This window comes from Equus asinus, unplaced genomic scaffold (genome assembly GCF_041296235.1).
Source record: "Equus asinus isolate D_3611 breed Donkey unplaced genomic scaffold, EquAss-T2T_v2 contig_193, whole genome shotgun sequence".
NCBI lineage: Eukaryota > Metazoa > Chordata > Mammalia > Perissodactyla > Equidae > Equus > Equus asinus.
The window spans coordinates 408,573-430,886 of record NW_027224842.1 but is presented as its reverse complement, the minus strand read 5'-3'; the positions used below and the strand labels follow the sequence as shown (position 1 = coordinate 430,886).

General features: G+C 38.6%; 1 protein-coding gene across 11 annotated transcripts in view; it reads right to left on the bottom strand.

Annotated features, from left to right (window-relative positions):
* LOC123284050 (sodium/hydrogen exchanger 9B2) overlaps window positions 1-22,314 on the bottom strand; it is a 55,161-nt gene that overhangs the window by 11,588 nt on the left and 21,259 nt on the right. For all 11 annotated transcript variants that reach the window (XR_011500259.1, XM_070503465.1, XM_070503471.1 and 8 more), the window contains 6 exons: window positions 17,784-17,954; window positions 12,793-12,935; window positions 11,804-11,931; window positions 9,932-10,107; window positions 6,346-6,452; window positions 4,121-4,270 (listed from right to left, as the gene is read on the bottom strand). Coding sequence is in view for 10 of the 11 variants with exons in the window: in XM_070503465.1 (XP_070359566.1) it covers window positions 4,121-4,270; window positions 6,346-6,452; window positions 9,932-10,107; window positions 11,804-11,931; window positions 12,793-12,935; window positions 17,784-17,954 (875 nt within the window). In the remaining variant the exon portion in view is untranslated. The remainder of the gene's footprint in view (window positions 1-4,120; window positions 4,271-6,345; window positions 6,453-9,931; window positions 10,108-11,803; window positions 11,932-12,792; window positions 12,936-17,783; window positions 17,955-22,314) is intronic.

The window sequence follows — 22,314 nt, the reverse complement described above, 5'->3', positions numbered from 1 at the left end:
AGAATAAATGAGATAACATAGGTAAGATTTCACTAGGAAAGGAATCTTTAAGAAAAAATAAACTGAGGAAAGGTCATAATAAGAGATTGATAGATCGGACCACGTGAAACTATAAGATATTTGTGTGTTAAAAATGAACAATAAAAAAAGGCACAAAGGGCTAATATCATATATATAATCAGTACATTCAACTTTAGGAGATAATGGACAAAAAACCTATCAAAGAAAAAGAAAAAATACAAATAGCTAAATATATGAAAAAGCATTCAATTTTATTGTTAAGCAAGGAGGCATAAAACAAAAAAAGATACCACTTTTGACTATCAGTAAGGATAAAAATTAAAAACAATAATATTCTAAGGCAGTGTTTCACAAAGTGTGGTCCCCAGGGAAGCAGCATCAGCATCACCTGGTAACTGATCAGAAGTACACATTCTCAGGCCCCACCGTAGTCTAACTAAATCAGAAATTCGGGGTGGGGTCCACAAGTCCAATTTAACAAGACTTCCAGGTGGTGCTAAAGTTGGATAAACATTATTCTAAGCTGATGACGATGTAATGATATAGGTACCTCACATATTACTGGTGGAAAAGTAAATGGATACAACTCTAGAAAGCAACCAGTTTGGTAATACGTGTCAAAAACCTAAAAATGTTCATGTTATTTGACCCAAAAAATTTAGCATTAAGAATCTGCCCTAAGGAAACGATATTGGATTTCAGCATAATTTAAAATAGCAGAGACTGGTTTTAAAAAGCTTATGGTGCATCCACGTGTGTGTGTGTGTGTGTGTGTGTGTGTGTGTAAAGAGACATACATAGGAGATTAACCAGAGGTAAATATGAAAAAAAAAGCTGTCAGTTCTCTCTCCGGGTTTTGGGATTACATTGATCTTCTATGTAATCAGCCAGGCTGCTGGCAATTCAGGCAAAGTTATGGCAAATGCAGAAAAACAGATGATTTGTTTGGTTTATAACGGTCTTTTCTACATGACTCACATCCTCGTTTTCTGAAGAATCGTGTAACTGGAACTGGCCGGGCCCCCTCCCTTGTCTTCTGCGCGAGTGGCTCACGTCCACTTGCGGTGGGCACCCGTCTTCCCCTCGACGTCTGTTGCTAAAACTACTCTTTTATGTTCTATTCCAAATGATATGGTTCCTTTTCACTGTTTATTTTTTATCCTATCATTTATTAATTTACAAACAATCTGAAATTGCAAAGTTTGGAAGTATAATGTTTTTAATACACTTGCTATATGTTATTCGAATAGATGTCGAAACATAAAAACGTGCCCTGCACAATGATGGTATATTCTGGTCACTTTGGAGTCGATAAACCTGAGTTAAATCCCAGTGCCACTTTCTAATTTTGTGACCTTGGACATGTTATTTAAGTCCTTCTGACTTACAGTCTCTATAAAATGTAAATGGTAATATTTTTTCAAAGGTTTTTTGATGAGAATAAATGAGAATATCCCCTCACTGGCTAGCACAGGGCCATACGGAGTGGCAATAAAAATTGATTAATTCTCTTCCCTCTTTTCACCCATGACAGTATAATATAATGAGTTGGTTGTAATTTTTGAAGACTTTTAAACAAGTGACAACAGAAAGCATTTACCTATAAAATTCAATTTGAAGAAACTTACTACAAGCATATTTGAGAATTTTCCTGTTGAATAAATGAAAGGAAATAAACCAAAATAGTTTACAGAGCTGTTGGCTTTAGGTGGAGAAATTACAAATCATTTTTTCTTTCCTTTTATCTGACTTTTAAAAAATTTTTCAAAGTTCTACAATAAGCATATACCGCTTTCATACTCAGAAATCAAATAAACTTTATTCTAAACAATATTCTCTTTGGTAATTTATTTTTTTAAATGCTAAAAAAGGTTACCATTCAAAAGTGAAGGGACAGTTTGTAAAATGCTAATGTCAGGCAAGCTCCCAGATGCTCGACAAGGGTCACAGTGCACACACAGTGGCATGCCTTCACGGAGTGAAGACTGCGAGCTCTGTCCCGGACAAGGGGGCCAGAGTGCTCCGAGAGCAGTGCGCTGGTCAGCAGCCCAGGCAGGATGGAAGGCACTCAGCAGTGAGCGCTCAGCGAGGAGCCAGGGAGCTGAGATCAGACCCGAGACTGAACAGCAATGTGTGATCACCTGCCTCGGCCTGCAAGGAAAGTGAAGCCACGGAAAAGCAAATTTTGACAAGAGCAAATGTTTACAAGAGATGAGGGATGATAAGAGGACCCAATTTATACTGGGAAGTTTATGTTTTAGCTTTCCTCTTGTCAGATGTTAAGTTACGTGAAATCACAAAGGAGAATTTAATAATACGGGTGCTGCTAAGGAAAAAAAAGTAGACCTGAAATAAGCCTTACAGCCAAGCCTCCCCAGGAGGACGCAGCAGCCCTGGGCCCATGCAGTGCCTGCAGCAGGGCTCTGCAGAGCCTTGCTCCTTGCCTGCAAAGCCCAATCCACTGCGGCCTGCTTTCCTGGGGCCTCAGTCCCTTATCTACACAAGGCTCCAGGCAGCCCCACCAATCCACCCTCCTCTACAGCAAAGGGATGCCCAACTGCACATGTCTTGCCTCCCGAGAGTGAAAGCCTCCAACGGAGTGCCATGTGCCCACAGTGAAGCCCTGCCTCTACAGACCTCTGCAGAGACCGCTCACCTGCAGGGCACTGCACACCCAACCTCAGGACTGATAATCAACATATATTTTTCATGTAGTATTATTTTAAGCTGAATTATTTTCAACAGTTGTCTTTGGTTTTCCCAAATGATATATGTGTATTTAGTTTAGGTCACCCACATCTAATTTCTTCATGAAGCAGAATAGTATATGATCCTCTCAAGTTCAAATCCATAAAAATGTACCTTGAAATTAAATAAATGGCAACCAGCTAATTTCCATAATACACATAAAGGAAATGAATAATTTTAATGATCTTGAAAGTCAGTAAGAAAAACAGACAATCATAAAAAATGGGCACAGGCTTTTGAATAAACTGGCTAGTAAATATATGACAAGATGATTAGCTCCACTTGTAAAGAAATACAAATCAGATCAATAATGAGAAACATTTTTCACCTCTCAGATTAGCAAAATATCTAAAGATTGAAAGTACACAGATCAGAAAAACAGATCCTTTCACAAACTGTTGGTGGGAATATAAATTGGTACTGCTGTTTAAGAGGGCAACTCAAGGGGCTGGCTGCATGGCTGAGTGGTTAAGTTCGTGCACTCTGCTTTGGCGGCCTGGGTTCACCAGTTTGGATCCTGGGCACAGACCTACTACACACCGCTTGTCAGGCCATGTTGTGGCGGCGTCCCACATAGAAGAACTAGAATGACCTACAACTAGGATATCCAACTACGTACTGGGGCTTTGGGGAGGAAAAAAAGAGGAAGATTGGCAATAGCTGTTAGCTCAGGGCCAATCTTCCTCACCAAAAAATTTTTAAAAAGCATACGTTAAAAAAAGGGCAAATTGATACTATCAAAAGTATCAATGTGCATACTCTTTCATAGAGAAATCCTATTTCTAGAAATTAATCCTATAGATACACTCAAAGATATGCTATATTTTGTTGATTTTAAGAAACACACTTTTTCATTTCTGAAATTAGGAAGTGATGTCATAGTTTAATTGGCAGCATTCTTTTTCTCTCTTGGTGGCATGTAAAATAATGGTGCTTCTTAGACTTGATAGTGTCTTAGTGGTATATGCAAGGATATTTTATTGATGCACTTTTTGTCTTGGCAGAAAATTAGAAACAATTTAAATGTCTGTTAAATTAAATTTAGGCAGGAAACTGGTTAAATAAAGTACAGTACAGCTATACAATGCAATACTCTGCAACCCTTACAAAGAATAAGGGAGGCATCATGGAAATATGACCATGATACATTTTAAGTAAAAACATCAAGTTATAGATTGGTATGTAACAGGAAAAAAGGAAGTGTATGTGTGCATTTGGGCATACGTTTGTATATGTACAGAAAATAGCTCTTATGATTAATTTTATTAACTTGATATTATGAAAGTATCTGGAAAAAAACTAATCTAATCAGAAAGTAGTCATGAGAAGAAGAACTTAAAATGAAATTCACCTTTTCACTGCTCCATCCCATGCCTGCAAGGAAAGCCATGAGCAACGTACACAGTCCTCCTGACCCAGGGAAACCAAGATACACACTGCTGAACACCGACAGCACAGACAGCCCCAAAACAAGGCACGCCCGCTTCCATACAAGTTTGTCCTTGAGGAGAAAAAACGTGGGTTAGCTCAATTATTTCATAGAACTGATTTTTAATTATTGATTTTTCCATATTCAGGACTTAGTAGAAAATAAAAATGTCTGTATCTGTGCACATAAATGCATGACATAACATTTACTTTCTTTTCCTTAACAAAAGTAGAGTTAGCATGTGTACAAACGCAGCTTCCCCGTTCAGGAACCTCAGTGAGCCTCCTCTGAAGTCATTGACGCAGAAGTCCGCAGGGCTGAACGGAGCAGCAGAAAAGAGTGTGTGGGCTTTGGAAGTGGACAAATTAGGGTTAAAATGCAAGCTCTTTCCCACCATTGGCTATGCAGTGGCCATATTACTTAGCCTCTCCAAGCTTTGTTTCCTCCTCCTTGAAAGCAGTTACATCATGGGGTTTTTGTGAAGCTTAAAGATATGATATCTCTATTATTTTTAGGTTCTCTATTTACTCTTTAATGTGATGCTCTCCAGTTCTTCTTTCTAAATCTTTGAATACCAAGAAACTCTAGGTGGCTGTAGACTGAGAGGAGTCTGTGGTGTTGATTTTTAAAATCTAAGCAATGTGCTCCTCTCTTTCGTTACTTGTCCCTGTTCAGCCTTTAAACTTCTTGATTGCTTTAGAAGGCAGCAGGTCCTTAGAAGGGTTCGACTGGAAGCGCACAGGCCCTGGCAGTGGATGAACTGAGTTCATACCCAGCTCTACGGCGTTCTAGCTACGTGACCTTGTTTAAGTCATCTCTCCCTGAGCCTCAGCAGTGAAATGGTCATATTAAAGGTATTCTCTTCATGGGTTATTGTGTGGATTACACTAGATCAGCGCTTCCCAACAGAACGATCAGTGATGCTGGAAATTTCTATGTCTGTACTGTCTCTGGAAATGTCCTGTGTCTGCTGGAGCTGCATGTAGATAGTCGCTGCCCTGATGAGCACAGCGGGACTTTACTCAACTCACCTGTCATTTTATACACAGTAAGCAACAAAATGTAAGCCATCATTTTTCTTTGTACTTTGTTGCATAATTAGAAAATCCTTGAATTTTCTTTTATGCATTCATAAAATCTTTTACAGACTATTTTACTTGGAGTTTTTTTGCAGCACAATAAAAATTCAAATCAACATACATTCTGATAATGCAAACATTAATTTTCTTAATTAAAGTTTTACTTCAGTTAAGATTTGAATTCCATTCAAAATGCTCTGAAATCTCAAAATAACACCAATTCTTTTAGAAAAGAAAAGATTTTTATATGTTTACCTATCAGAAGAGACTAAAGAGGGTAAAGGAAAACAAACAAGCCTTTGTTTCTCATTAAGAATCACTATGTACAGTAAAGAACTTCAATCTACTCGGTGAGAAAGAGACTATATTTTAATGAAATGTTAAGGTCTATCTATTTGATAGTATTAGAATCTAAGGTATTTTGACACTAAAACCGTGGGCCCAAAGAACCATTTTATATCTTGATTTAGTTGAGTATTATGAATAATAATAAAAATAAAAAATAAATTAATTAAAAAAATAAGACTTGCGGGGCTGGCTGGGTGGCGCAGTGGTTAAGCTCGCACGTTCCACTTCGGCGGCCCATGGTTGGCCAGTTCGGATCCCAGGTGCAACCTATGCACTGCTTGTCCAGCCATGCTGTGGCAGGCGTCCCACATATAAAGTAGAGGAAGATGGGTACGGATGTTAGCTCAGGGCCAGTGTTCCTCAGCAAAAAGAGGAGGATTGGCAGCAGATGTTAGCTCAGGGCTAATCTTTCCTCAAAAAAATGAAAATAAAAATAAGACTTGCATATCCTATTAGTTTGGAATTCATGTTATTTGTTTTACAGTGCAAGCTGAAGTGTACAGAATATAAATAGGAGAAGAAAATCCCAGGACTGCATTAACATCTTCAAGGTTTAGCTGTCTTCCTAAGCCTCACAGACAGCACTGACAGAGCAGCAAGCAGTTTTAAAATGGGGGTCATTTGCTAAATCACGTCCTTCACATGGCTCTGAGGGAGTGTTCCAGAATGTTTTCCCGTGACATTTTAGAGCACGACTTTCCCACAGATGGTTTCCTTTACCTGGTCACTGCTTGGGAAGTACTGAATAAAAAATCCAAGAAGAGCCCCAGCTGCCACACCAATTACTACCTCCAAAATGCCTCTGAGGACATTAAAAACCGTGGAACCTTAGACACACATAAAAAAAAATCTTCAGTCAGAACTCTAAATCCATAAATACAAAGACTTTACTTCAATCATCACACAAAGCATCTGATTACACAGAAGGAAAAGTTTACAGATATTTCCTGCTCTCCACAGTCTTAAATATATGTGACTTAAAGTGTCTAATAAAATGGGCCTATCTTATAAGAAAGGTATGCATTATTAGAGATAAACTTCAAAATAGGCATAAACTATGATTTGTGCACTTTTTTGTACATTTACTTCAAAAAACTTTACCTAAAGGGCCTAAGAAAATATGAAAGATAAAATTCATGATTCAGAGCTAATTGGTATGATATGCATAGGCTGGGTGAGTAGACTGATCTAGTTTTCAAACAGCCATTTAATAGCCTGATTTTTTTTTGTGTGAGGAAGGTTGACCCTGACCTAACATCCGTTGCCAATCTTCCTCTTTTTACTTGAGGAAGATTGTCGCCGAGCTAACATCTGTGCCAGTCTTCCTCTATTTTATGTGGGACACCGCCACAGCATGGCTTGAAGAGCAGCGCTATGTCCGTGCCTGGGATCTGAACCCACGAATCCTGGGCCACTAAGGCAGAGCACACGAACTTAAACCATTACCCCACAGGGCTGGCCCTACGAGCCTGATTTTAAAATAACAAATGTACACTGATTTTAGTAGGTTTGATATGTATAGAATACAGGAACTTAATTTGAGAATTAAAATCAAGAATCTTTTCTTACTATGATGAGTGTAAAGGACTCATTCCTTCTTGAATGTTTATTCTAAAAGCAAACTGAAAACAAATTATTTTTGAAATTGCTCTTAGAAGAATCTTTATTTCTTACTCAGCTTCTTTGAAATAATAGAGAGGTAAGTAGAACCAATATTTTCCCCCATATCATACAGAACTTAGGAAACTTTAATTAAAAAAACTTTGTGAACACATTGTGCAGAAAATTATATTAAAGTTGCTCAAAGGGGCCGGCCCAGTGGTGCAATGGTTAAGTTCACACATTACGCTTTGGCGGCTAGGGTTTGGCAGTTTGGATCCCGGGTGCAGACATGGCACCACTTGGCAAGCCATGCTGTGGTAGGCGTCCCACATATAAAGTAGAGGAAGATGGGCAAGGATGTTAGCTCAGGGCCAGCCTTCCTCAGCAAAAAAGGGGATTGGCAGCAGATGTTAGCTCAGGGCTAATCTTCCTCAAAAAAAAAAAAAAAAGTTGTTCAACACATAAAGCCCTTCTTCACACACTATTCTAAGAAAAAATGTACTAACTAGTTATTGTGGGTTTTTGTCATTGTGGTTTAGAGTACACAATATGTCACCCCAAATATGCCACTGGGGCATAAGGATTATTCTGAGATGAAGGCAATTGAGAAGAAGCAGATATAAGAAAAGCTCTCTGCCCTCTCACTATTTGCCCAAAAGCAGGACATACATTCATAAAGGTGTCCCCTCTCCTTTTTACCAGGAAGGACAGAAGTTAATCACTGAGACAACTTGGGACACTTATGGGCCCTTATCAGCCCCAAGACAGCACCAGAGGAATTCACATCACAAACTTTGCTAAAACAAGCCCTTATCTACCGTTAGGTCCCCATATGTTTCTTTTCCCACAATTTGCTGCCTCTAGAAGCTCAAAGCTCCTTTATCTTGTGCTTCTCCACATAATTATTGTTCTTTGCTAAAATGCTGAACAAGCCCAAATTCTGACCGCTCCTTTGACTTACTCATCTTTGAGGTCTTGTGTAAGCACAATGCACACGTTAATAAACTGTTTTTCTCTTGTTAGTCTGTCTCTTGTCAGTCTGATTACAGGGCCCCAGTCAACGAACCTGGTGTGGGAAACGGTTTTTCCTCCCCTACAGTTTCAATTATCTCTTGTATTTAAAAAAATGATTACCTCTGTAGTAGTTTTATTTAGCTAGGACAGCTCTCTATTAGGTAATAGTGTGACTGTCAAAAACATTTATCTGTGATAATAGTATACGTTGCAAGATATTACAGTAAATAATTTACTATAAATGTGTAGAAAGTAACTAACCACTTTCAGTCTCCCGTATAGTAAGATTGTTTAAAAGAAAAAAAGACTTCTTGGGCCCCACCTCTGAAAATTCTGATGCAGTAAGTCTGGCCGGGCCTGGGATCCACATTTTAAAGAGGCTCCAGGTAGCTCCTATCCAGATGGTCTAAGGACTGCATTTAGTAGGGCAGGGCAGAGGGTACAGAGTATTGTCAAGTAGGAAGGTTCTTCAGGCTAGCCCCACCCCCACCCCCACCCCTCAGATTATGAAAACCCCAGCAGCCGCTCCCCACGGCCCTCCCTACCCTGCTCCTGTGTGATTTTAATGCAAACTCTGTTGCTCTAAAGCTGTGGTTTCCATTCCCAAAGATTATGATTTAAGTGGCCTAAGGTAGGGCCCACATATGAGTATTTTTAAAAAGTTCCCAGGTAATTATAGTGTGCAGCTGAGGCTGAGAACTATTGTTTTAAAGGTGTATACCAGGAAGCAAGGAGAATGTACGATTGGACAGGTACAGTAGAGTTAAAATAGAGACAAGGGTGTAGATTCGACCTAATTGGTAATAGAGAATCCTTGCTGGTGCTTGAACAAGAAAGTAAGACTATCAAAACAATGCTTTGAGAAGATTAATTCACCAGTGATACACGGTGGGGACTAGACATAAGGCAACTTCAGGGTGTGGGAAGAGGTGAAGTACTAGGTAATTGGCATACGTCAAATATAGTCATAAAATGGGAGGATAACCATGGGGCAGAGAGACTGAGAACACAAGACTTTCTAAGGTGTGTTCCCACTAAATAATCTGAAGCTAAACTTAGCCCACAATTACATTTTGTCAATAATATGAAATTGCAAATCTTATCTTCCAGTCTTGGAAACAGATTAAAAAGTGAACTTAAATGTGTGCTGTCCCAAAGGATAATAAAGGTGTTGAATAACAGTAGGGAAAAAATGCCTTAAGTTCCTGTTTTATTACTACCTAAAACAAAATATGTCTGTATCAGACAGTTATTAAGTATTAATAAGATACACATTAAAATAATTATTTCCCCTAAAATGTTAAAGACGAGAGAACAGAAACTGTCCCTCCCACTTGGACTACTTTGTCCTTTGTGCTCACTGAAACACCTGCTCACCCTCTGTGCGCAGTCTCGAAGGCTGACCCTCCCGGGTGGCTGCATGCAGAAGCTGTTCTCCTTCTTTCGACTTTGCTCTTTTGAAGCCCCCTCACGCACCTACCACAGTACTTGAGCATTTTATATTTAGAGGGTAAAGGGAGTAAAGACAAGAAGCCACTGGTTTCTCCTTAGGTATAGAACTAACTCTTGGAGTTGCTTTTTCTGTTTTAATTTGCCTTAATCAATTATCAAGGAAATATGCCACACTCACAACATCATATCTATGTCGCTAGAGCATAAGAGAACAGCACACATGAACTGATCAGTTTACCTGTGGAAAAGGCCATGCCCAAGCACGTGTTGAAGCCAGTGGTGGCCAGAATGTCATCAAAGCTGCCAGCAGCCATGAGTAAGGTCGGGACACCTTTTTCAACACCATAGCCCCCTTCCTGCAAAAGGAGCATTGAAGGCACCACCACAGCTGGAGACACAGCACCTAAGACAAAACTAAGCAGGCAGCACTTTAAATATTTATGATAGCATCTTCTTCATTATTACTATTATTAGTGAAATTATAATAACCTCCACTCTTTCAGAGGTTACACTTTAGACAATTACAGTCTTTCAAAGGCAGTGAAGTCCCAAACAGAAACACACGCACAGCTACAAGTTCTACAGAACACTTCTTCTGAGCGTGGCCATGGACAACCTGCGTTGGGACTACGCAGCCTGTCTGAAATCTGTGTTTACGGCTGGTCTGGGAGACCTAATGGGGTGAGGCCCCAGGAATCTGCCTTCTATCTAAACAAAACATCCACGGCATGAGGTTTGAAAAACACGGCCATGGACTTTTTGGATTGGAATCCAGTGATGCGAGGCCTTCTATCAGGACCTGGCATGTAAAAATCAGACAACAGATTAGAAGAGGAAGGCCATAGTGACAGTAACAGTGACACTGATAACGGCAGCAGTAGGATAGCAGAAAGCATTTATGAAGCTCACTATGTACCTAACACCATTTTAAGCACTTCACATATATTAACTAATTTAATCCTCACAACCACCCTATGAGGTAGCTACAATCATTATCTTTGTTTTGCAAATGAGGAAATGGAGGCACAAAGAGATTAGGTAATTTGCCGAAGATCACATACTGGAAAGTCAGAGCCGAGATTTGAATCTAGGCAGTATAGCTCGAGAGTGTTAACCATGAGAAGTAAGTAGTTCTTACTTCTTGCCTACTTATCAGCACCAAATTATTATTATTTTCTTTAAAGATTGGCACCTGTGCTAACATCTGTTGCCAATCTTTTCTTTTTTCTCCCCAAAACCCCCCAGTACATAGTTGTAGACTGTAGTTGTGAGTGCCTCAGGCTGTGCTATATGGGACGCCAATGCCACCTCAACATGAGCCGTGGGGCTGGCCCCAACACCAAATTCTTACCAAGTACTTTCATATTTATTTACTTCTTATGGCTCTTAAATCTTAGAAGTAGGAACCGGGGGCTGTCCCAGTGGCATAGTGGTTAAGTTCATGTGCTCTGCTTCGGCGGCCCAGAGTTTGCTGGTTCAGATCCTGGTGTGGACCTATATACTGCTCATCAAGCCATGCTGTGGTGGCATCCCACATAGAAGAACTAGAAGGATTTACAACTAGGATATACAACTATATACTGGGCCTTTGGGGAGAAAAAAAAAGAAAAGAGGAAGCTTGGGAACAGATGTTAGCTCAGGGCCAATCTTCCTCACCAAAAAAAAAAGAAGAAGAAGAAGAAGAAGAAGAAAGAACTAACAGCAGGAGGAAAATACAGCAGAACAGATAATCATAAGAGCCTGGTGAAAGGAGGAGGAGGCCTGTGCTAGGTGTGGATCACCGTTGAGCATTCGTTATCCTTTGTATGGACTTTGAGGAGAGATCTGGCATCTCTCACTGGCATGGAATCAGGCATAATAAAAGTCTATTACTTCCTCAATAGTTTAAATTATTATAAAACTGTCAAAGTTAGCACCTACAAAGACATACACTATATTTTGAAGTTATAATGTTTATATGCTGGTATATTAATAGTCATAATATTATGCTGGAATATCTGTATTGTATTTTCTGATGTCCTTACGAAAATATTATGCATTCACTTATATAGCGTCAGAGAAAGTCCTAAATGTCCGTGTGTATTTTCATACGACAAAGAAAAATCATTACCCCAGTATAAATCCCCATTGCCACGGCAAACCCATTAGGAAGTGGGCAAGAAGAGCAGATGAGCATGCCTCCACAAGACAGGGACCCATGGCTAATCTTACACAGACACCCTTCAGCTTCCTCAGGGCCTGAAATATAAAAATAGACATACGAAATAACCCTCTAAAGACACACAGAGAGAATGACATTAAATGCTTTTTCTTCAGTGTTCAGACTGTCTGGATCATCCATCATGAATTTTCCAGGTAATGAGTTTTATTTAACAAACATTTCAGTGTTCTAAGTGTTTTAGAGTTGGCTTATTAGTCCTCATAGCAACCTATGACACAGGGGATAATATTATCATCATTGTTTAGATTTTCTCATCCAAAAAGGCACAAGTTAAAGCTGTTCTCCAAGATCATGAAATTAGTGAGTGGTGGAGCTTGGTTTGAGCTCGGCCAGGCTGCTTTCAGAGTCTGTGCTCATAACCTCCACACTAGCTGATCTAACCGTCTCGGTGTTGGCCATATGTATAATTTGTGGCCCCAGAATGAACCGGATGTAAAGGCAATCCTCAAGAACATTCATTCCTGCTTTCAAAAGCAAACACGAAAAAAGCACACTTTGAGACTCATTCTGTATGCTAGGCAGTTTTCTGAGCCAGCATAGTTAGTCCTAAACACTCGTATAGGGCTTTCCACACCAAAAATATGATGTCTTCTCTCTCACAACCCTTATTTATAACTACGGCCTGTATCTCTGTCAGAGAAAAGGGGAGCCTTTATTCTTGGTGCTGTCCCTAGATAGACAGTAACTCCACCTTTCTCCAAGAGAGAGTATGGGAACATCTTTTGGGGACAGTCCTGTATGAAATAAATTTCATTCTGTCGTTCTGAATGCTGTGCAAAGTGTCCACATCCATTTCCTAAAGCTCAGTCATTCTAAATACTTGCAATATTGGAAGAACAAAATTCCAAGTCAATAATTAGAAATTTATACTTCAATACCTGTGGATCAAGCCCAAGGCCAGCACGAACCAATATGACAGATAGTGCTATGCTTCTCAAAGCGGAAGACCACTTCTGCTTGATCTGTACGTTATCATTGATGACAGGGATATTTCTGATGAGAAACCCAGCAAGCAGCATGCCTGGGATGGAGAAATCAAACAAATCTTTAGTTTTCAAATACAGAAAATATTTTCAGTACTTTAGATGTAGAAGAGACTATCCCAGGATTATAATCCCAGGAACCACTTCTTTTATGCTTAGTCCTTAGATGAAATTATGTCAAACTTTTAATGAAAAAAAAAATTACAGGAGCTAAGAAAAGGCTTTAATATGCAGATAAAAATGAAAGATTAGAATAATTAATAATTCATTAATAATTGAACCTGAAAGAGAGAAACAGGATGTAGTATTTGGGTAGAAAGTATGATCAAATTCTGAATATAAAATGTTTTAATACAAGGCCCAATTCAGTCATCTCTTTGTATGCAAACAGCAGAAAGATTCTAAAATTATTTACCATGCCAGATTACTTGAAATATCAATACCTATATGGGCTCTATTTTACCTATTTTCAAACCAGATAATTTAATAAAAAACATATAACCTGCTTTGCAAAGGCTTAGAAGTGAGTTATCATGAAATAGACATTGTTCTGTCATGTCAGCTGGTGACTCTTCTTTCCTTCAGCCATTCAACATTTATCAAATGCCTTCGGTACTTTCGACACTATAGTAGGTATTAGAGATATTGCAATGAACAAAGGCTCAGTACTATCCCTCAACAAGCTTTCAGTCTATGGGGGCAACCTCAATTTTATGGAAGCATGAGGAGGCCTTATACAAGCTGAGACAAGGAAGGGTGAGTCAGCAGGGGCCAAAGAAGGGGAAGGGGAATGAAGAAGGGGCTGGAGAAGTTGAGAAGTTTCTGGGAGAAATAACAGTTTCTTCCAAGGTATGAAGGGAAAGTGTGACACATTCTGGGAACTGCAAGTAGTTGAGTGTGCCTGAGGAAGCCGGGTAGTTTGTCAGAGAATCCTGCCCTCCCTGATACCACATGCCCAGATAGGGGAAGGATTTCTCCTCAGAGACTGCAAGCCGTCCACACTCCGTTCTTCTCCAGCAGGACTCTTTTCTTACCACGTCCTTATATGGACCACACTTCAAAGGACTAAATAAATTTACTAACTTTGGGTTGTTTTATATGTAAGCTTATGAGAATAGAGATGAATTACAAGTATAGCTTTTTGTGACTTGTTCCAGACACCATTAGGCAAGGAAGCATCTCTTCCAGGCATTTCTCATTGCTGCCATTTAATCTAGAAGAAGTTATGAATTCTGCAGTCATGATCTTTCTAGAATTTTTGAAAGTAAGAACCAGCCTACAATAGCTGTTTTTAAAAGAATAATAATATATTTGCTCATGATAAAATTAAACCATGACAGACAATGTAAAGTGACCAGTACATGTCCTACCCCAAGTGCAACTTTCCAGCTTCATTCCCCAAAGGTTTCCACTGTCCAGAGTTTTCTGTGCCCTTCCAGAAAGTTTCTCTACCTATTAAAGCATGCTTCTCTGTGTGTGTGTACGTGTGCTCTTTTGCACTGGACACAAATGAGAGCATGTTTAAATACCATTGTATAATCTGTTTCTTTTCCACTTAACAATATATCGTGGACATATTCCCAATGATGCACATATATATTTGCCTTGTTTTTTTTAATAGTTGGAATAGTTTCTCGTTGTGTGGAAGTACCATAATTTTTGGACTAAGTAAGGGACTTGAAGGAACTTTCCAGACTTTTCATTACAAACAGTGCTGAAATGAGCACAGTATTTATTAACTGCATGCCAGACCCTTACTCTACCCTGGTAATGCAGAGGCGAGCTACACCAACATGGGCCTTGTCCACATAGAGCTTACATATTTGTAGGTTTGTGCAAGTATATCCATAGGATAATTCTTAGCAGTGGAAATGTTAGGCTCCAGGGTACAGTGTATATCATTTTTATAGATATTAATGAATTACCAGCCAAAAATGCTGCACTAACCTTACATTTCATTAATTTGTCAACAGTTCTTTACTGAAACTTAAAATGTGAATCTAAACCAGCCCTAAATTGATTATAGCATACAACTACCTGAAATCAAAAGGAATAATAGTCTAATAAGAACTCACAAATATGTAGGAGTTTCTTTTGGAGTTTTGGAGGGGATGAAGGAGCATTTTTCATTTCTGAGATGAATGTACAAACAATTTCCCTGAGACAGTTCTGTTTGCCGATGGCCTCCGTTGATGTGGCCACCTGACTGTGATTAGGAAGGCGCCCCCTCTGGCCTCTGAGCCCCTGGGGGGGGCCTTTCCCTTGGGTGTGGAGAAAAGAATACCTTCTTTGATAAGGAGTATTCTTCTTTCCTCCTTAATTTCTATTACGGAAATTTTTTAAAACATGCAAAAATTATCAATACATGGCCAATCTTATTTCATCTACTCTCAAGTTATTTTGAAGCAAATCATTATTGAAAAAAATTTCCAGCAACCCAGACCATCAGCAAAGGAAACAGTGTCCTAGGAAAGTTGTTTTCACATTCATTTTTGGAATAAAAAATGCTCCTTCATCCTCCATCTCTGGCAATTATTTCAATGAATTTTTAAAAATATGGAATAGGAGATCACCACACATGTCTGTCTTAACAAGTCTTCTTTATGGATTCAGATAATGTTTCAGTTTTAGATACTGGCCCTAATACGCTAAGAGCCAGTAAACTTCTGTCACAAGCGTACCACTATAGAAAGGGATGGTAAGACACATTACGTACGTGACTTTTAAGAATGATTTCAGTGACCTCAGGAGATTTCATGTAATCACAAAGCCCAAGGATTTATCATTTTGCAACATGTGTATTTTGCTTGTTGTAATAACAGGCATGGAGTGGAAAAGAGAAGGATGAGGTGTAAAGGGCCTTTTCATGGCGTCTAGAACAGTAGTCCTCAACTTAGGTTGCATATTAGAATCACCTGGGGAGCTTTTAAAAATTCTGATACCCAGGGCTACTCCATTCAATTAGTTCAGAATCTCTGGGGTGGGTCCCAGGCATCAGCTTTTTAAAAAATTTCCCAGATGATTCCTACGTGCAGCCAGGTTTGAAAACTTATGATTTTTCTGTGGAAAGTGTGGTCTTTGAGCTTATTAGAAAGGCAGAATCTCAGGCCTCACCCCAGACCTACTGAATTAGAGTCTGCATTTTAACAAGATCCAAGGTCATTCTCTGGATAATAAAGTGTGAGAAGCTCTGACTTAGATGCAGGGGTTAGTAAACATTTTCTGTAAAGGGCCATACAAGAAACACTGCAGGCTTTGTGGGCCACATGGTGTCTGTTATAAGTTCTCAGCCCTGCCACTGTAGTATAAAAGCAGCCACAGACAATATGTAAATGAATGAGCATGAGTGTGTTCCAATAAGATCTTATTTACAAGAAGAGATGGTTTGCCAACCCTTTATCATAGCACACAGGCATATTTAGAAACAGCCCCCCTTTTGTTTTTTGGTGAGGAAGATTTGCCTTGAGCTAACATCTGTGCCAAGCTTCCCCTATTTTGTATGTGGGACGCCACCACAGCATAGCTGACAAGGGTGTAGTCCACAGCCAGGACCGGAACCCACGAACCTGGGCCACTGAAGCAGAGTGCACGGAACTCAACCACTACACCACCGGGCTGGCCTAGAAACAACCCATTGTCATAATAATTCAATTAAAAACTTTAACAAAAAGCACCCATGATAAACAATATGAATTAAGTGAAATAACTTGAATTTTACCTAAATTGAAAAATATATTGAGAAACAGTGTAGAGTAAGATGTAAATAATTCTACTTCTTTTTACATTTAGTTTCAATTGCTCACCACAAATTCACAAGAAAATAATTTTGGTCTATGTTAACCAATCCTGAGGTCCTCACTAATAGAAAAAAATTTTTACTTAGGAAATGTGTGTGTGTGGGGGGGGTCTGGCCCTGTGGCTGAGTGGTTAAGTTCATGCACTCTGCTTTGGCAGCCCAGGGTCTCACTGGTTCGCATCCTGTGCACTGACCTAGCACCGCTCATCAGGCCATGCTGAGGTGGTGTCCCACATAGAGGAACTGGAAGAACCGACAACTGGAATATACAACTATGTACTGGGGGGCCTTGAGGAGAAGAAGAAATAAAAAAAAAAAGAAGATTGGCAACAGATGTTAGCCGAGGGCCAATCTTTTGAAATAAAAAAAGGAGATGTGTGCAAATATGCATGTGTAAAAGGTACATGGTTTTTAAATAAAACTTAATGATTTATAAATCTGTGAGAAAGGGACACAAAATGTCTTTTGTGGTATACTGAAAGTAGTACACTGAAATTTTGTAATATGGAATTTTTAAAAGAAACATTAAAGATATAATACCTAGTTTTAAGACTAATTTTTACGTGTCGTATCTGCACAGTTCTCATGGCCTCTGGAAGAATAGTTTTGTAATACATGTTGGAACTTCACTCGTTTGTCAATGATGTGAGTGACTGACAACATATTAAGCCCTGGGCTGCAGCATTTGCTGATTTCTGTATTACAGATACTTCTACCAGGGCTGATGTTAACCTACCAACCTGACGTCATTGAACGTGGAGCTGGGAACAGATGGGCAGTGACACACCGTGATATAGTATTTCCATAATCTCAAGAGGAGAGATAAGAGGAAAATGTAGTAAAATAATTAAGAAGTGATTGGTTTTGAGTATTGCTCTTGTGTTTAATGCAAGTTATTTAATTGTAAGTATATATAATTTAATTTTCAAATTGCTGTTTACCAACTGGCTCATAAAACTCATCACAATTTAACAATCAGCTTTAAGGGCCAGCACAGCAAATACAGAAATAGTTTATTCCTTTATTTCCCAAACTACTATTTTAAAAATATGATTTACTCTGAAGGACACAGGAAGTGTTTGGTACTTACCAAGAAGAGGAGGCAGTGGAGGCAACGTAGGTAACTTAATGAGCCCCAAAAGTTTCCCTCCAAAGATGGCACAATAGAACAGGATTATAATTCCAAATAGGTTTCCTCCAGGAAGACATTCACTGCCAGTAATTGACCACACTACAGCCCACAGAAGAACAAGGATGGTAACTGAAATAAACCAGGAAAACTTCTATCAATAAGTTGTCATATGTCGGTTTTGATATAATCTAAAAGTTTTTAAAAATAAATACTGAATACACATACAAATATTTACAACCATGTGTAAGTTTTGAAGAACACCAGTGATATGAACAACTGGGTAATTACCAACCATCTGAAGAAATAGGATACTACCAGTGCCTTGAAGGCACCTCTGTGTTCCTCTTAATCCCATCCCCCATCGCCTTCCACACTGCTACAACTACTACCTTGAACTTTTTTCTTTTTACCATTCCCTTATTATTCTTTTTAATTTTACTATAAATATATCAGTAGTTAATAAAAAGAGAAACAATCACTATCTTTAACCTCTTCACAGGAGCATGAGAATACTTGAACAACCACACTCCCCTATTTTAGCTCTGCCTTGAATTAAACATTAGCATTGTTTCTCTTCTATGTTGACGTTTGTTTAGAATTACTCAGATACTTACCTTTTTGGGGGGGCCATCATTCATTGTGGCACCTCAAACCTTTCCTCTGGGACAATCATCTGGTTACCTGAAGTATTTGCTTTAGTAGAGGCATTTCTGTTAGAATGCAAAATATGTTTCCCTGTTTCAAAAACCTTGTGTTCTACAAAATCAGACACTGAAAACAAAAAGACTTATGGGAAAAACAGAGTTGGAGCAGACGACCCAAAACTCAAAACTCAAAACTTGTGACCAAAGCACTAAAAAACAGTAACAATTCTAATACAGTATCAGCACAGTTAAATCTCTACTGACATCGCATCTAAAGTCAGTCTCTTCTTTGCAGACTTAAACCCTGGAACCACACTTCCTTTTTCCCGAGATGTAGAATCTTGAGGGCATTTGCTTTAAATAGAGAGCAGCTCCATCAAAATCTTATGCAGATTGTAGCTTATTCATCAAACAAAGGTTTGTTTGTTTTTAACTGAGGGAAAAGTGTTGGCAGCTTCTTCACCTGTACTGTCAGCTTCTTCATCCACGTGTGGTTTCATTAGATAGCTTAACATTGTGGGAAGTTTAAAAAGTCTTTGAAGCCCCTAAACCAGCAACTAACTGCCCAAAAAGAACGCACTTTCACAGAGATTTCAGCTTTTTAAAAGGTCCTCAAGTTGATAAGGCTTTATCTTTAATTGTAAGAAAACATCTATCTGATTTTTGTTTTCAATTCACTTTGTATTCACTTGCTATTGCTTGATGATGAAAAATACTAAGGTGACAGGAAAAATTATGTACAAAAATGCAAATTCCATCTGGCACTCACACAATTCCCTATTTACCATCGCATAAGAGCTAATTGATGGTACAGAAACTCTCTGTAGCAAAGCATGTTATGTTTCTCATAAGGCTCTGTTGGTAGTAAAGTCTTAGTTTTGTCTGAAATTATCTTCATTTTCATTCTTAAGACAGAGTTTTTCTGCATATACAATTCTAGGTTGAGAGTTACTTTCTCTCAGGTCCTTGAAAATATTACTCTTTGGCTTTCTGGCTTTCATTGCTGCTTTTACGTCTAATTTCTGCTTTTTTAGGGAATTCTTTTTCTTTGGCTGTTTTTAAGATTTTTTCCTTTTCTTTGGTTTTCTGCAATTTCAGTTTGATGTATTTAGGTATGACTTCCTTTCGGTTTGCTTGGGATTTAAGTTTTTCACTAATTCTGGAAAATTCTCAGTCTTCATTTCTTCAAATATTTCCTCTTCTCCATTCTCTATTCTCTTTTTCTGGAACTAAGATCAGACAGTCATACTCTTCTCCATGTTGCTATCCCTCATTTTCACATTTTCCATCTTTGTGTGAACTGCATTCTAGATAATCTCTTCAGATCTCTTACTAGTTCACCAATTCTCTTGTCACTTAACCCACTGCTTCATCTATCCACTGAGTTTTACATTTCAATTACTGTACTATATCTTTCATTTCTAGAAATTCGACTTGGTCGTTAGCAAAATGTTTGTTTATTTTTTAAAAATAGTTCCTTGTTTTGTACTTATATTTGCTATCTCCTCTTTAATTTCTTTACAGATACCAAAAATATTTTCTATTTTCTGATAATGCAAATTTTTGAAATCTCTGTTTCCTTGTGCATGTTGTGATCTTTTAAAATTTGTTGTGACAGTGACCTCTTCCTTGGAACTTTACCTTTGGGGATTGTTGGAGCCTTAGGTTGAATGTGAGTTTTCCTGGATCGGATCTGCATTTGCTTCTACCATGTGCTTAGAAGCTTCCAATCTGGGATCACTTTTAGATATATTTTCAGCTTGTGTTTTTTATGTGAATTTGGAGCACAGATCAGCATGGAGTTACACATTTTTAGTGGGACGCTCCTCTCCCCCAGCCAGCACCATAGTTGAGATAGGTGTGGGTGCAGGCCCCATCTGCAGCTGCCACGCTGGGCTCCAGCTTTGTGTGGGTGAGGGAGGATGAATGCTCCTGAGACTTCTGCCCACCTGGACCAGCTCCAGCGCAGCCCCCTATGCTCTCAGGGCCTCAGAATGACTCTCAAGCTCACAGGTGTTTTGCAGAAGCCTCCAGGGTGAAGGCCAGCTTGAGTGCATATTTATCTCCTCTGCTCAGTTTGGTTTTGGTGTCCAATGACTTCCTGTTTTCTTCACAGAAAAAAGGTACATTTAAAAAGACTTAAAATACTGTTTTCATCTTGGCATAAGTGAGAGAATTGTTCACTGAATCTTGTCTACCATACTGCTAGAGACTGAATCTAATGCCCCAGTTTTTACATCCTCACAGAATTCTTCCTGATTTTCTAGGCTTATGATGATGTTACAATGAAATAAATAACTTAAGGCCTTCAGTATTTTCCAGTTGGCTATAGGGGCTGAAATTTCTATACAGTATTGAAGGTATAATGGGAAAGTAGGAATTACCAGCTACTAAATTTTACTGTATCACAGCATGAACCTGATTTTATACTAAATTCAGCAAGGTAGTTTTCTACTTCAAGACCACTTTTAAAAAAAATCTCTAATTTTCCTTTCCTCTCCCATACTCAAAATTCAGTTCTAAATACACAGTAAATATATGTGTATAAGGTTTCTCTAAATCATCTTTAATTTAGTTAATAATTTACTTCTCATTTATGATTTTGGAAAATCATTTTTTCACATGTAAGATTGACTTCTTAAGACAAATACTTATGTATTCTGAATGGGCACAGGAAGGAGTATAGGAGAAAGCCCTCTTGTGAGCCTCAGGAACAGAAGTACAGAAAACAAGGGAAGAGGTGCTCACACACGTGAGTCCACTTCTCAGGCAGCTGATGGACAACGATTACAGAACTCAAAACAGTGAGTCTCCAGACCACATCGTTCATTTACACCTTTCCTATGTCAATCTGTATCAGTTTTCCTGTAAATGTTTTAACTAGAAATGTGCCATAATTTGAAGGGTAAAAGTTTAAAAAAATAATAAAAAGGACAGAAAAGGTATTAAATTATCTGTTGCCTTATGAACTAGTGTACATTTTGGAACCTGGTTTTCTCCATGTGTTTTAAATAAAGTTTGAGATTTTTTTCTCATGCTAGTTTAGAAAATTAACTAATTTCAGTAAAAACATATCCAGAGTCTAAAGTATAACATACCATTGTTCCAGTTGAGAATGGTAAAATGTCTTTCATTTTCATTTCGTGAGCTTCAGAGCGTACATACACACACAGGTACATTCACACACTTCTTTTTTGAACAAAAAACAGCATTACTGAATCTGAACATCCATTTATTAATCAAATTGATATCAGCTTAATGTTTGGCTGCCTCCAAAGACCAAATCCATTCCTAAAAGACAAATATACCCCAACTCTAACAATATCCAAAATTGTGCTGAGATAAATTCTCAAGGAAAAATCTTCCAAATATTTTTTTTTTTTAAATTGAGATTCATAATAGTTTGCATCATTGTGAAATTTCAGTTGTACATTATTTCTTGTCTGTCACCACATAAGTGCTTCCCTTCATCTCGTGCCCACCCTCCAGCCCCCTTCCCCTGGTAACCACTGAACTATTTTCTTTGTCCATGTGTTTGTTTATGTTCTGCATATAAGTGAAATCATATGGTGTTTGTCTTTCTTAGTCTGGCTTATTTCGCTTAGCAAATAATACCCTGCAGGTCCATCCATGTTGTTGCAAATGGGAAGATTTTGTCTTTTTATGGCTTAGTAGTATTCCATTGTATATATGTACCACATCTTCTTTATCCAGTCATTGGTCGTTGGGCACTTGGATTGTTTCCATGTTTGGCTATTGTGCATAGCGCTGCAATGAACACAGGGGTGCATATGTTACTTTGGATTGTTGATTTCAAGTTGTTTGGGTAGATACCCAGTAGTGGC